The 14,785-nt window shown below is 41.8% G+C and overlaps 2 protein-coding genes across 2 annotated transcripts in view; one reads left to right on the forward strand and one right to left on the reverse strand.

The window, feature by feature from the left end:
- Positions 1-1,712: 1,712 nt before the first annotated feature.
- MIXL1 (Mix paired-like homeobox) lies at positions 1,713-2,572 on the forward strand. The gene is made up of 2 exons (XM_039569647.1): positions 1,713-2,000; positions 2,077-2,572. Exons 1-2 carry the CDS (start codon positions 1,713-1,715, stop codon positions 2,488-2,490), a joined length of 702 nt encoding a protein of 233 aa, XP_039425581.1. The 3' UTR covers positions 2,491-2,572.
- Positions 2,573-5,036: 2,464 nt separating this feature from the next.
- Positions 5,037-14,785, reverse strand: part of LIN9 (lin-9 DREAM MuvB core complex component) — a 39,084-nt gene continuing 29,335 nt past the window's right edge. The window contains exons 11-15 of the mRNA XM_039569882.1: positions 11,838-11,918; positions 8,417-8,542; positions 7,917-8,099; positions 7,700-7,797; positions 5,037-6,422 (exon numbers count right to left, since the gene is read on the reverse strand). Coding sequence (XP_039425816.1) covers positions 6,317-6,422; positions 7,700-7,797; positions 7,917-8,099; positions 8,417-8,542; positions 11,838-11,918 — 594 coding nt within the window. The 3' untranslated portion in view covers positions 5,037-6,316. The remainder of the gene's footprint in view (positions 6,423-7,699; positions 7,798-7,916; positions 8,100-8,416; positions 8,543-11,837; positions 11,919-14,785) is intronic.

Genomic DNA, 14,785 nt, shown 5'->3' on the forward strand with positions numbered 1-14,785 from the left:
ACTGTTGTTACTGTGCAGTTAATTTAACTGGGGTTAATTCCCTCATCACACTGTGTGGACTGACACATGCTCGGCTAAAGGGAAGGCATCAGGACAGAGGTGAACAGTGGGGGGCCTGTGGTGCCAGCAGCTCCTTAAGCCTGGGCTGCTGCTGAAAGAAAAACACATGAATGTGTGTGAAAAAACACATTTCCTCAAAAACCTGCTCTCTCTGTCCGATGGACTTATTCAACCTTAACCAAATCCTAGAAACGGAAGTCAATATTCCTATAATGGCATAATTCCAAGCAGGATTAAATCCTTCAGAAACCTAAAAGATGCCACATCTCTATTCTTCACTGCACAGGAAAGAAACCTCTGCTATGTTTTTCAGGAATTTTATTTGATGTAAAATACAATAAAACATTCATCATGTAAATATAATCTGGAATAATTCTCCTTTGCTGCCACCTGTGGCATCTTCTAAATCTGCACAGAATCTGCAGAGTAATTCAACCCTCCACAAGTCTTCCACAGAAAACTTTAAATAATGCTGTCTGTGCTTTCTGGATCACCACTCACCTGTGCCCTTTCTCACCATCGTGCCCTCTTGTTACACTGCTAATTGAGAACACTGTACAAGTTTCATGTTTCTGACTGCTGGCTGCAGACTACAGCCCATGATTTTGGGAACAACCTAGAAACTTCAGTGATGAAAGCATCTGGACTGCTGCACATGTAAAAGGACAAAGGTACAAATGTTTTAGGAACAAAACTTCCAAAACAAGCTTTTAACAATTTTAACACGATTTTCTGTACAAAGTCACTTTTCTTGGGAGACAGTTGTAAAAAGTAAAATGAGGACAAACCATTTTAAGCGCCTTGGTGGTGTTGGGGTGTGCAGGCAATATTTCAGCACGAGGCCTCTCTGTCTGGAAAACAGTTATGGCAAAAGCACACAGGATGTGCAAATGTGATGTGTAAAGGCATTAGCAAGTTGTGGAAAAGGTGATGACACCAACGTCTGCCTCTGCCCTGTCTGAGCTGCTGTGACTCTCCAGGTGCATTTAACTTGCATCTTAAAAAGAAAGAGATGTTTTTGCAGCAGCAGGCACAGCAGGAAGCCGTACACCGCCCTCACAGCTGGCAGTTGAAGCACTGCAAGTGGAGCAGTTGCGGCCACGGGAAGAGATATAACTTCTGTTTGCTTTATGTCTCACACCATGCACGATCCATTACTTGCCAAAGCAGACAGCTGCTTGAGGACATCTACCTCCACACGAGTAGCTGAAGGGAGTAAACTCCATAACCCTATCGGCCTAGATGTTGTACCAGAAATAACCCAGCCGCCGCACTGGGTCCTTGCTGGGGTGCCAAACTCCCAACACTCAGTTGTTTTGCCCACGGCGAGCGGATGCAAAGCCCGCTCCCCTCTCCCTCCTGCTGTCCATGTTTCGTGCGGGGAGTCGAGGGCTGCCAGCCATCACCCATCCCCGTCGGGCACGCGTAGGGCTGCGGTGCCCGGCCGCCGCTGAGTCCTCTGGGCTGAGCAAGGCAGGGGCCGCCCCAGCCGGGCACCCCACCGGCAGCCTGGGGCGCGGGGCCCGGCGGGGTGCCCGGAGCTCACCTTCCCCGCGGGGCCGCGCCGCCCCCTCGAGCCCCCGCCCCTGCCGAGCCCCCCTCCCCGGCTATAAAGGGCGGTGGGCCGTCCGGGCCCCCTCCTCGCCGCTGCCATGGCCGCGCTGCGCTTCGGGGAGCCCCCGGCGGAGCCGCCCGCCTTCCCCGCAGGCAGGTGGGCGGGGGGCGGCGGGCCCGGCGCGGCCTCGCCCGCCCTCAGGGCGCTTCCCCCGGCGGAGCCGTCGGAGGGGGCGCCGGCGGCCTCGCAGCGTCGGAAGCGGACCAGCTTCACGGCGGCGCAGCTGGAGACGCTGGAGCTGGTTTTCCAGGACACCATGTACCCCGACATCTACCTGCGGGAGAAACTGGCCGACGCCACGCAGATCCCCGAGTCCCGCATCCAGGTGAGGGGCGCCAGCTGTGCCGCGCCCGCCGCGCCGGGGCCGCCCCGCCGCGCTCACCGCCGCCCTCTCTCCCCAGGTCTGGTTCCAGAACCGCCGCGCCAAGTCCCGCCGCCAGCGGGGCCCGCCCCGCCCCGGCCCCGCCGCGCCGCCGGGCTGCCCGCGGCCGCCCCGCTTCGCCGCCCTGCGCGCTCCGGAGCGGCCCCGCTGCGCCCTCTCCGGGGGGGCCCGGACGGAGGACGGCTCGGCTCCCTACCCGTGGCCGCCGGCCGCCGGTTTCCCCCCCGGCCCCGGCTTCGAGGGCTTCCCGCCCGGCCAGCCCGGCGGGGCTGAACCCGCCCCGTTCGCGGGGAGCGCCGCCGGCCCCTTCCCGCCGGCCCGCGCCTTCTGCGAGCAGTATTCGCCCGTGTCGGACGCCGAGGACACCAGCGGCTACTCGGAGTCGGGCTCGGAGTGGGAGGAGAACGCGCTCGGCGCATTCCGCGCCCTCTGAGCGCCGCCGCGGCGGGACGCGGCCGGGCGGAGGACAGGTTAGGGGCGCATTCCCGGCCGCCCTGCGAAGCCCTCCCGCCGGACCCCGTCCCGCTGCTCGGGCGGGGAGCAGTCACACACCGCGCTACCTCACCACTGCTGCTCTGCCACTGTTGCACTTTATCCGGTAGTAACTGATTTTACCTATTTATTTAAGAAAGATACGGGTCGGCTCCATCAGCTGAGGGCATCTTTTTACACTGTATTTAAAGGTTCCTTTTACCATGTTTTGTATATCTATTTAACCTTCTTCAGCCAAAAAGCTAACCCAATTCACTGTGTTTTGGGGGTGGGGGCTAGTCTTAGAAAAGAGTGTGATGGTCTGTTGTGATTTTTTGACCAAGGAAAATAAAAGTTTACATTTTTGCTCTGCTTGTGTGTGTACCTGGTGCAGGGGGCAAGGTTTCTTACCTTGGCTGACAGTGGGGTAGAAAAGTGTTAGATATCCCAGGTGCAGGCTCTCTTCTCAGGTCCTGGAGAGCCACGGCTGCAGTGTAGACGTCAATAAGAGACCTAAGGGGCCTGAAGGACAGGTTACAGAAGCTGCCTTAAACCTCCTCTGTCAGTATTTGTCTTAAATATACCCTAAACAAACACCCCCATCCCTAAATGAAAATGGAAAATTATGGCCTAAGGAATATAAACCCCCAAATCTCAAGTGCTTGGACAAAAGCCTCCAGTCTGCCACTTCAGCCAAGGTTAATGTTAAACTAAGAGAAATGGCAATATTTTGTGGACACTCTAAAGGTGCTGCAGCTTTAGGTAGGGACTACACAGAAGCTGTTCACATGATTGGTCATGGGCTGAATGGCTCTGCACTGCAAAATTAGTAATAACAGAAGTCTCTCCTGTAATTCAATTTATTGAGGAAGGATATATTACTCTGTATGTATTTTGAGGATAACGCAAATTCTTCCTGCTTACAAAATAGTACTTTAGAGCCTAGCAGAGCAAGCTGTAAGACATCAGTTATGGAAGAGCACCCGAATGCCACAAGCACAGGAAAAATGACCCATGTACTGGTGGCAGGAATATTCTGTAACAGGAATCACGGCCCACAGAATAAGGTTACCAATGCACAAAATCCCTCAGTGCCACCCCATAACATACCTGTGCTTGTGAGATCTGGGACAGCTGACTGCTGGTTGGACTGCAAGCTTGTAAGGTGAGGTGGCATAGTGGCTGCTGCTTATTCTCCATTAAAAAAACCCCAGAGCTACCCTTGAAAAAAACATGAACCAAAAACCAAGCAATTACCTCAAACACCATCTGTCCCAAGTGGACTTGGGTGCTATGGTGGGGGTCGGGAAAACCGCAAGCACTTGCAGGGAGAGACAGAAAATGAGACCATGGTTTCTTGGGGGCTCAGGGTAAATTCAAGTTTACTGATTATAATCAATCAAAGTAACTTGCTCTGCTCCTGCAGACTTCAGGTACGGTAGTTGCAGTGTGCTCTTGAGACTCCAGCTACACTTAGGGCACATTCAGCAAAAGCAGTTATATTTGTTACTGTCACCAAAATTCAACATTAGCTCTGACCCAACACATCAGTACCCAAGGAGAAATGCAGCCTCTCAAAGAAAAGAGAAGATGTGTATATTCACATTGCCTACGTGAGTGGGACAAGTGACATGTGAAAGTACATGGTGTGTACCTTCACACACATTGTGAAAGACACTTACCACAAATGACAGATCTTTCTATGATCTATTACCCTGCAGAAATTAAAAAAAACCTACATCAACAGAAAACATGTTGGAGAGCACATTTAAGTATCCACACGTAAAAACCATCACACCTAAGGAATCAGAGTTGAGATTGGAGTGTGGTGGTTATTGCAATGTGTTCTGTGTCCAGTGAGAAATAAGGCTGTCATGTAAAGCAGGCTCCCAAACCCTCTGGTATCTACTAGCATCTACAACTTCTCTCCCCCTCAGTTTGGGATGTTTGCTATCTACAGGGCCAAACTACCCTCCTGGTGTTTAGTACTGGGAAGTCCTGCCCCTCAAAAGCATTCAGTGCATATGCTGAGCTTGAGTGCCATCAGAGCAGGACGGGATCACAGCAGAGGTGTGCAGAGGGAGCAGCAGCCACATGAGTATAGGGGTGCAAGGAGATGGCTCCTTCTTCTTGAGTTACCTGTAGATCAGATTAGTTCCTGTCTGACTAAACCTAAGTACCTTAAATAAGGCTTTGGCACCTTTCTCTGTTTACATGAAAAGGGTGGTGAGAGAGGACTCCTTTCTGTCTTCTGTATCAAACAGATGGTAACACCACAAAATAATGAGTGACACAATTACAAAAGCAATTGCAGGGACCACTATGATGTTCTATTGCATTCTGAGAGGTAAATTTTCCTGGGTAACTCAGCTAAATTACTGTTTATCATTATTTTATAGTATCCCTTGTAAAATTTTTAATACCTTTTGAAACAGCTACTTACCTTGTCCTCATAACATTTCATTTTCAGCAATTAGCTTCTCTTAAAAAAAATGACCTGAGACCATCTGCAAAAAAGTTTGCATTTTTGTGAAATATATCAACTCTCATAGGTCAATTTATTCAGTTACAAATTTCATTGAGAATAAAAGATTTATGCATTTCTCTTAATTAACAGAACAAATTTAGCTAAATATAAACTCTGCACTAAAGTTTTGCAGTGGCACAATACCAACACAGAATACAGAAGCATCTTTAAACTATACAAAATTTTAAAATTGAAAATAATCCTGTTTACATATTCTTTATACATTAACATATAAAAGACCTTATTTAATGAGGCATCTAAAAGAATCAAAAACATCTCTACAGCTATCTCTGAAAATTGATATCTGGAAACAATTCATTACACAGAAGCTTTACAAGACTATTTAAACAAACCAATACACACTTTTTACAAGATTAACATTCCAAAAGGTATAGGCAGGTTATCACTTCTTATTTTTGCAGTTTACCTCACTGGTTATCTTTAATTATAAAAATCTTCATATTTATATATGCTGAGTACTGTTGAATAACCAGTAATCTAATTTAAAACTTGTGCAAAACAAACAAACAAGAATTTGGAAATAAGTTTAACCAGTCACTTATATAAAATACCACCTAAAGCACTTCTTTTGCCCTGTGTGAAAGGAAAAAGCCATAACCAATCTCTTTCTGGAAAGTTACATTTTATATTCCTTCATTAGACTCCTTCTATAAGTTATGATAAATTAAGAGTTCCAACAAGACATTGACTGATTGATAGACCTGCCCAATATCCTCCAGTTTACAGCTTATGTTTGCTGGCTGTACCCTGCTGCTGCTTCCTTAGATCAGGAACACTCGGCTTCCCAAGGGCTGACCTGGCAGCTCTCAAGACCTACACAGAGGTGTAGCTTTACACAACAAAGACCTGCCATGTGGCTACTAACTCGAGCCATTTCCTCTCTGCCACTTCTAACATACCAGGAGATCCAACAGCAAGAGGTGTGCAGAACTAATCTGAACTTTTAAAAACGAAGTTCAAATTATACCAAAGTATGCTTTCAAGTTTACTATAATCAATGCAATTACTAAGAGATTACCAGTCAGCAAAACTACTGCATGTGAATAACAAATGGAGAAATCTAACGTAACGCTGGCCAGTAGTGCTGGTTTCCTTAAGAAGCAGATACAATATATTTAAAAGGGTCCTTTATGAGAGGTTTTCTCTTCCCTTATCTTCTGGCAGTTAGGGTATTTGGTGAAGCCTATAGAAAGGAAGATGATTTTCCAGAACTACTTGCTGTACACTTGAAAGGAAGTTTTCAGTCTCTGTTGGTGTTATTAGCTGCAAAAGCATGTAAATTTCCCATCTGGCTCAGACCACTCTGAATATGTGCAACATGGATCTCAACATTATTCTGAAAACAACTATGGGAAGAAAAGAAGGAAAGAAAGAAGTGTTAAACCCCATATGTAAGAGTTGTGTCTGAATATCTTTACAGTAAAAAAATCAAGAGGTGAACACAGCCAGTACAAAAATTCAGATGAATCTGAGAGCAGAACACACAAATGCAACTTGACAGAGAAATATGGGAAAACAGAACTTGCACAAACAGCTGCATGAAATCAAGAGTTACTGACTTGGGCACTTAAAGTAAGGTTTTAACATGACCAGAGTTAGTGAAATTAAAGTATTATGAAGAGATGCTAAAATGGCCAAAATAAGTACCATGAAATGGAAACATCATCACTTTCTTTGCTGGGTACATCAACCTTGACTTGAATCAATTCCAATATGCAATTTGCAGGGTTGATTATAAAGTAGTTTCACTAACGTTTGAGGTTTGGTTTTGTTTTTCCTAATGAAAAATGCTATAAAACAGCATTTCTCAGTAACTATTTTAAAATCAAAAGGCCATCCTACTACCTTTGGAAAAAAATTTTAAAAATTCATGTGTACAGCCTCCCATTATTATGTAGCAATACAAGTAGTAAGGATATAAAAAAATACTTTGCACTTAGGTTTATTTTCTAAACGACTTAATTTAGCAGCATAAAATGCTGGTCACAAATTGCTGGAGGCTGGAGGGTACTCCAGACAAGTATCACTATGCTCTTGCTACCACATTCTTGCTATTTTTATGATGCCTCCTCAGGTACCTGCTTGTGACAACTGTTGAAAAATGGCCCATCTAGACTAGCTTGGCCTTTGATCCAGCACAACATGGCCACTTTTCTGTTTCTTGGCTTAAAATCTTGCCAATGAAAGCTGCTCAGAACCTCTAATTGTCTCATATGCCACCTTTTGACATTTATAGACAAGAGGTTGAGTATGCCAAAAGAATACTGAAATGGTGCTGTTCTCTGGTGTAAAATACTTGTATTACTAGTGGGATTTCAAAATCTGACAGTGTTCTAAAGTAAGTTTTTAGCTGTCATAAATTACTAAAGAACAAGAAAGTCTACTTATTGCTGCATCAATTTATCACTTTTTAACATGTTATTTCACTGATAGGTTCAAACAGAAAACTGCTCATTTCACATTCCCTATAAGAAGCCCCCCTTTTAGATGGGACCCTTCCTATAAGTAGAAGTTACCAGATTAAACACCTTAATTATAATCAACGTTCACCTCTAAAATACAATAAGAACTGCCTACTATCATAAAGTGTTTAATTAAGAATTAAATATTCAAAAAGTAATACCTGATATTTGAGGAGTCTATTGAATTCTTAATGTCGTTTAATGAATCTGTTAGTGATTTAAATTCAAAAGAATTCAGATCACCTCCTTCTGCTAGACACTGTAGAAGAAGAAAACAAAAATCTCACAGTTGGTATTTCTCACAGTTGAGCACAAAAACTGGCAAAGATTTAACACTGTGTATTGTATGGGAGAAGCTGTTTTGTGCAAACTTTTTACCTTAATTTGCAGTAATATTGCTGTAAGTCTAGAGATAAGATCAGTTAAATTTTCACTCTCAACACAGAGTTGTCCCGTTGATGAGGTATTTGCCTGTCTGACAACCTCCTGAGCTTCCTCTTCACATCTGCGCCTCAGATCCGTGGGCTGGTCAGCAGGCTGGAGGCCCTGGTCAGGAGCAAGCTGCAGAGATATGGTGTGGAGAAATTAAGAGTGAAGAAGTCCTTTCCATCTGGTGGATGTGTGAAATGAGATGATTTCAAAGACAGTTCATGTGTATATAGTACACAGTGTTTGTTCTTTAGATATGTCTACTTAAGAACAGGTATCAGGAAAAGTATCTGCTGCTCAAAGGCAGACACAGAGAAGGAATCCAGTACAGCTACCAACAGTTTCATTTCAGTGTGACCCCCACCTAATGCCCTACTCCCAGGAAATTCTATTTTCTACTTAGGTTGAGCAAAACCTCCAAGTACACAGAGATTCCAGCAAAATCTTACCTCATAGCAATACTGTTGAACTTTATGCAAAACTTTATTCAAGTCTTTGTTTAGTTGTTCTAGATCTAGCACAATAGTTGCATATCTCCTCTGAAACTCAATGCCTATTGGCATGGAATAGGATTTCTGTGGAAAACGCAAAACATATTAAAGTTAATGCAATACTACACAGTTACAGATTTTGAACTCATCAAAAGGAGTTTTTACTTGAAAATTACATTGAGATATTTGAAATCCCAGCGTCAAATAGAAAAACATTAACATACAAAGTATTAAAACACAATATTACTACTTATAACTCCAAGGGAAAATGTGTAGGTAACAACCATACTTTTATTCCCTTCTTGAAGTGCTACAATAATCTATGGTGGTAAATGCTACAGAAGATGACTGTGGTCTGACCTGCTTATTTCTCCAGTAGCTGGGCATGGCTTCTCTCTACTGGTTGAGCAGAAAACTATCCTGCCAGCAGAGGAACAGTACAGGACAATATGGCCTCGACCACCTCTGCTGCAGGATGGGAGGCACATTTGGTTAGTAAGTTATTGGTCACCTGAGGATGACTAAGTGCTACATACCTTCTGTTACAGCTAAAAGTTCTGCCAAAAAAGAAAGTTACTAGAGCTTATATTTGGTAACAGTATTTTGTAAGCACAATTTTCCACAAAAAGAATAAATACCAAAATACAGTATCATTTTTCTTACACTCTTTTCAGAATATAGCTTGATGTTGTTTGGGTGATATTTTTGAAATTGAAACAAAACATGTAATATATTATAAAATTTCCTCTACAAGTTGCCTCTTGCAAGAGAAGCTCAACGTAGTCCCAGCCACAAGACTGAGATACAGGTACCTCCTACAATCAAAACTTGTAGCTGTAGTTTTCACACCACAAGATAAAGCAATTGCAAGTCAAGAGAGCCTTCATCAGGAGGATTCCGGTCAAAAACTCAAAAGGTTTCAGTTAGGAGTTCAGTTTAAAGCTCCCCATTAAACTTAATCACTGAAATGATCTCCAGGGACTTACAAATCTGAATACCAACTTAACAGGGCTTTAAACAAACACCATAATTTCAGAATGCACTGGAAAGTAGTATAAATTTGGCATACTTTCTGCAGCTCTGGAACATCCAAAATCGAATCTTTCAGACCTCCTCCAGTGACCAGTTCCCCTAGAGCAGACTGAATTACTCCAGGTTAGCTGTGAAAGCTGCAGACAATTGTGAATTCTGTATTGGAGAGGAAAGGCTAAGGGCATTCCATGCTAGTGATGACAAAAGAAGTATTTCTCAGCACCAGGACTATTTCTGACCTGGGCACAACCCAAGACCTGGAAACACCAATGAACAGCTAAACTGGCAGACAAAAGATGGACAGCTTTCAGTAGATGGAAGCAGGTCACCAAGGATCTAAATGCTTCTCTGAGACAACCAGCATTACCCTTACCTTGTTTTTATTGCAGGTCCTTTTAATTCATATTTGTTTATCCAAATGTTTACTGTTATATGTACACAGTAATTTGTTTATAGCCTGCAACCCAGACTAATATAGAGATGCCAAGAAAAATGAGACAGAAAAAGTGCAGTTGCATATATTAATATCTCCTCTGAAGGCATCTTCTGACTTGTGCAAATTTAAATTTATTATTATTGCCAGATAATAACGGCCTACATTCAGTACCATTTCTGATTGTTGTCAGTTCCATTTATTTCTACATTGAATCAGTCATTAAACAGAAGTCTTCATAAAAGGATTACTTTAAACCAAACAGCAGTGTTACTCTAACAATTATCAAATGACAATTGTATGAATTATTACCAAAGTCTGGCAATTAAAGTACACCTGAGTAAGCTCAAAGGATTCAATTTTATTCATGTTCCGGTATGTTATTGATGTTGAAGTGAACTGGGGCCAGAAAAAGATTCTCATTCAAAGAAAATATATTTTAAAGGAGAAGCATCACATACTCAGCGGCACAAACACAGATGGGATTGCCAAGGGACAAAGAGGATTAGAAGACAGGCTAAGAATATGGCCCAATAGGAAGGTATCACATCCTCTATTTTTATCAGGACAGCCTTGAATAGTAATGGTGCTTTATGATTGCTGGTTTACAAAGGAAATAGAGCAGGGAAGAATTTCAAAGTATCTCAAAGTCCTTATCCAGGTTACAATTGAGCTAACATGTATCAAATTTAGCATCTATTTCTAGATTCCCTTCCCACTGCTTTTTTGCTCTTTCAATTTTCTGGAATAAGAAGAGCAAGAAAAGTAACAATACAGTTTATTTAGGACTTGGGAGCTGAGATAACATCTGGGTTCTTGCTAGAGGAAGGCTACTGTCATTCCTTTGGATCTCCTCATCAATGCAAAAGTACTAATATCTCCAAAAAATTGTTTAAGAAGAGTTGGTAATTTTTCATTATCAGAGTTACAAGTTGCAATGACATGTTTTAAAGTTACTTCTCTTTGCATCTAGTTTATTACTAACACACAAAATTAAAAGACAAAACATTTGATGTGCAGGAAAAATAATGCAGTAACTGAAATGATCACAAGGTTTGAAGAACAACATCATGGCATAGAAGAAAATTACAGAGAGACAGGGATGGGGCAGTAGGAAGCAGAGTAACAGAATGCACACATGCACACGATCTTTGAAGGCACAGAGAGAAATCTTACCACAATAAATCACATCTTTCAACACTCAACTATTTCACATGGAAAAAAAAAAAATCAACTGTTTTGTTTCAAGAAATAAAAGAGACCCCTCTTCCTCTCCACAAACCTTCTGGATGCTGCAGAGACAACAGCCTGGATGGATGCTGGCAGAAAGTTGAGACTGAGAGCTTTCTGCTCTCAATTTATAGCCATGGGTGGTAGAAGAGCCACTCTTATAATTTTGATTTACTGACTGCTGATTAGATAAAGTTAGCAAGAAAAACTATTCTGCTGCTGCTGCTAACTATGCAGTAGCTGCTGTGGTACTGTAACTTTAAATGCCAGTCAAGGGCACACAGAGCTTCACACAGAAAATCTCTGAAATGAGTAACTGCTTTAACCAGAAAGCTGAGATAATAAGCACCTACCATCTGCAAAACAGTATTATCATAAATGTTTTACCATATAAGCTTGTACTCCAAATTCTCAAAGTACATAGTATTTCCTTACTTTATGTGTTAACTGACATGTGCTGTCCCAATGTTAACATTAATCAGTTTCCAAAGCACAATGCTTTCAAAGGAGAATCATATTTGAAGCAACTGACCTCTCTGACTTGTCTTTAAAAACAGTAAGACATTTCATGTCATAGAAAGTATTAAATACAGGTTTTATTTAGACTACACTCCTAATTGTATTTATTTGCATTAGCTGCTAAAGCATATCCTGTTTTAAGAACCAAAAAGAGAACATTCTCACCAGCTTTTCTGCTTCCGTATTCATCTCTCTCAATTGTTTGATGTGTTCCTTCTTGATCATAAGGATTTTCGATAACCTGGTCTAAAACAAAGGAACTATTTTTAGAAAGAATAGGTCCTTAAGCAGTTTTGAAATGCCATAGAACTTCAAGATAAAAAACCATACCTGTTTCTTTCATAATTTAAAAACTTATTTCTCAGCTGTTGATCAAGTTAAGATGCAGAAATAAAAATTAATTAAAATTAAATGATAGACTTCCCAGAGATTTTTAAAGCATTTTCAAGTGCCCTAAATTGATGAGTGCTAAAATCCATCAGCTGAAATTCCCTATAGGAAGACCAATATAATTTATGGCCAGCTAGAGGCTGAAGAACCTTTTTTTTTTTTCAGGCTGAAGGAGAGCAAAGGCTGTTACGGTCATGATACTACAATTAGTATCACTCACCTTACTACATCTTTTTTTCCACACAGTTCTCACCTGTGCCCTCGACTGAGCACCAGCCCTTTGTGTAAACTCCTGCAGTAAAACCTGGTATAGAGATTGGATCTGTTATACAGAACAACTCCAGGCTTTCCATTTCCCTCTTTTGTAATGGGAATACCCTGTGTCTCCTGCCCTGGGGACCTAGCAGGCTGAAGTGGAAATCACTGGGAGCATTCTCAACACACACATCACTCCTAAAACTATTCATACTCTAGGGCCCTGAGAGAAATCCTAGCTTCACTTCAACCAGCAACACTTTTATTACTGGAATAAACAGAGCAAAATTTTCAGGTCTTATGAATTCCAGAGGGGTTAACTCCATCCTAGTAGTGAAATATGTGACTGGGAGAAATAGGAACTCCTAGTTCAACATACATCTGATTTATATATAATCCCTTTTGTGATTTTTAAGTTCAGTCTTAATTCAGCCAGGTTGCTTGCTCTCAGAAATTCTAATCAGAAAATTGTTCCAGGATCTCTTTCAGCTAATGAGGAATATTCTGGGAATTTCCATGCTAAATGCATTCTTTTTCACTTCCTAGCAATTTGTTCCATATTGCCAAACAGCCAAACCTGTTTCTCAGCTAAATATAGTGTTCTCTCCTTGTATTTATCCCTGTTTATTCAGAGACAATAGAAGCATCTCGTCCCCACTGTTTTTCCACTGGACTAACTGCAACTTGAGCCTTTCCAGACTATTTCCATAAAGGGATCTTCATCTCTTAAACTTCTGTGACCCTTTTTGTATCTTTTTTCCATTCACTGGCATCTTTCCTGTGTTTGAGCACAGGAAGCCTGTAACAGTATTCTGAATGACACATCTGTAAACTAAACCTGTAAAATGGCATCATTACTTCTCTCTTTCTACTCCAAATATTCTGCCAGATGCATCTTATGAGCTGATGGTGAGCCATGGTCAGAGGCATGTTGCAGAGGCAACACTGCATGGGTTATCAGCCTCCCAGTTCCAGCTGCTCATTTCTGTCCTTGTGTTGTCTCCCAGTGCCTGTGCTGAGCCAGCACTTGCATTTTTGCTCTTTGCATTTTGCATGAAGAACCCAATCACAGAAGAGATAACGATAAAGAAAGAAATTTAGAAGGGACAAGAATGAAAAGGTTTAAAATTGTTACTTGTGAGCTGGATTCTCTCTCTGATCTAGTTTCTAACACACCACACAAGTGTTCATGTTGCCAATAAAACACCTGGGAGGAAGAAAAGCACTGTACACCATCTGCCACTGCTGCCAAAAAGTTACCTGTCAAGCTCTGCTGTCATCACTATCCAGCAGTGGCCTAACACATTCTTCTCCTTCATGAAGTTGATGAATCCCCAAATCAATGCAGAATATATAATTCGTTCCCTGAATTTTCAAGGCATTTGATTCTTAACTTCTACTTTGACATGCAGACATATATGACGATGCACAGTGCTAGTTCTCCATTTGATGAGCTTGGATTTTCTATTATATTCTTCCTATTCCAAGATACATTCCAGGGATCAGGATAATCAGATTCTAAGAAAACGGTGACTTTCATGGAATCTGTCATGCCCACCAACTTTCTCTCAAGGGTACACTTTTTTACATAGACCTCCATTTTCATTTGCCAGTATCATCAGTGAATGCTATAATTCAGTCTAGCCCTATTTGTCTTGAGAAATTCTTGCCTAACAGCTCTATTTTCAGCATAACTCATCCTGTTTACTGTTGTAATTTATATTTCTCAATAAACTGGAAACAAGTTTTTAGTACAATGCTTTTTCACATTAAAAGAAATGAAGGAAAAACTCAATGAGAATGTCTAGATTTTCACTTCTGATTTCATTTGTTAGACATAAAATGAGCCTTTCAAAATGAAATGTAGGATAACTTACTATGGAATATTTTCAAAATTTTCATAAGGAGAAAACAGTCAAAAATCGAGTACCCATTTTCAGATTGTTCCTCCTGCATTTAAGTCGGGAAGATGCCTGCTTTCCTCACATGCAGACACCAGGTCAGTGCTGTGCCCGTGCTGCATCACCACACTCCCTCTACCGGGCATGCAGCGACCCTGCCAACATCTGCTTTGTCCTACAGTGCTGCCTTCTAATCGAATTTTTTACCCCAAAACACAGAAGGAAGCAGGGAGGAAGGAAAATAAAAAAGCTGTAGCTCAGTGCTTGAAAAAACACCCTCTAAGTTTTAATACCGACTAGAATGTAAGAATGCAATCTATCGATTTTGACCTGCCACACAGCATATGAAATATTTAAGGCTGCATTACATAATGAATTAAGCATGAAAGGGTTTTTTAAATTTATGACTCATTTATTGCTGGCTTTATTCTTAATATCATGTTAACTTTTGAGCCAGTCTTTTTCTAATACCTGTTAGTCCACAGTCTCAGATGTCAAAATGTAACAAGTAGTAATTAATAAAAAGATTTAAAAAAACTAAGTGTAGAACAATGATTAAAATACTTA

Source organism: Corvus cornix, chromosome 3 (genome assembly GCF_000738735.6).
Source record: "Corvus cornix cornix isolate S_Up_H32 chromosome 3, ASM73873v5, whole genome shotgun sequence".
Lineage (NCBI taxonomy): Eukaryota > Metazoa > Chordata > Aves > Passeriformes > Corvidae > Corvus > Corvus cornix.

Excerpts from the sequence above, each read along its gene's own strand:
- MIXL1 (XM_039569647.1), top strand. The coding sequence starts at position 1,713 with ATGGCCGCGCTGCGCTTCGGGGAGCCCCCGGCGGAGCCGCCCGCCTTC. Across the intron at positions 2,001-2,076 it reads TCCCCGAGTCCCGCATCCAG|GTCTGGTTCCAGAACCGCCG; the intron begins GTGAGGGGCGCC and ends CTCTCTCCCCAG.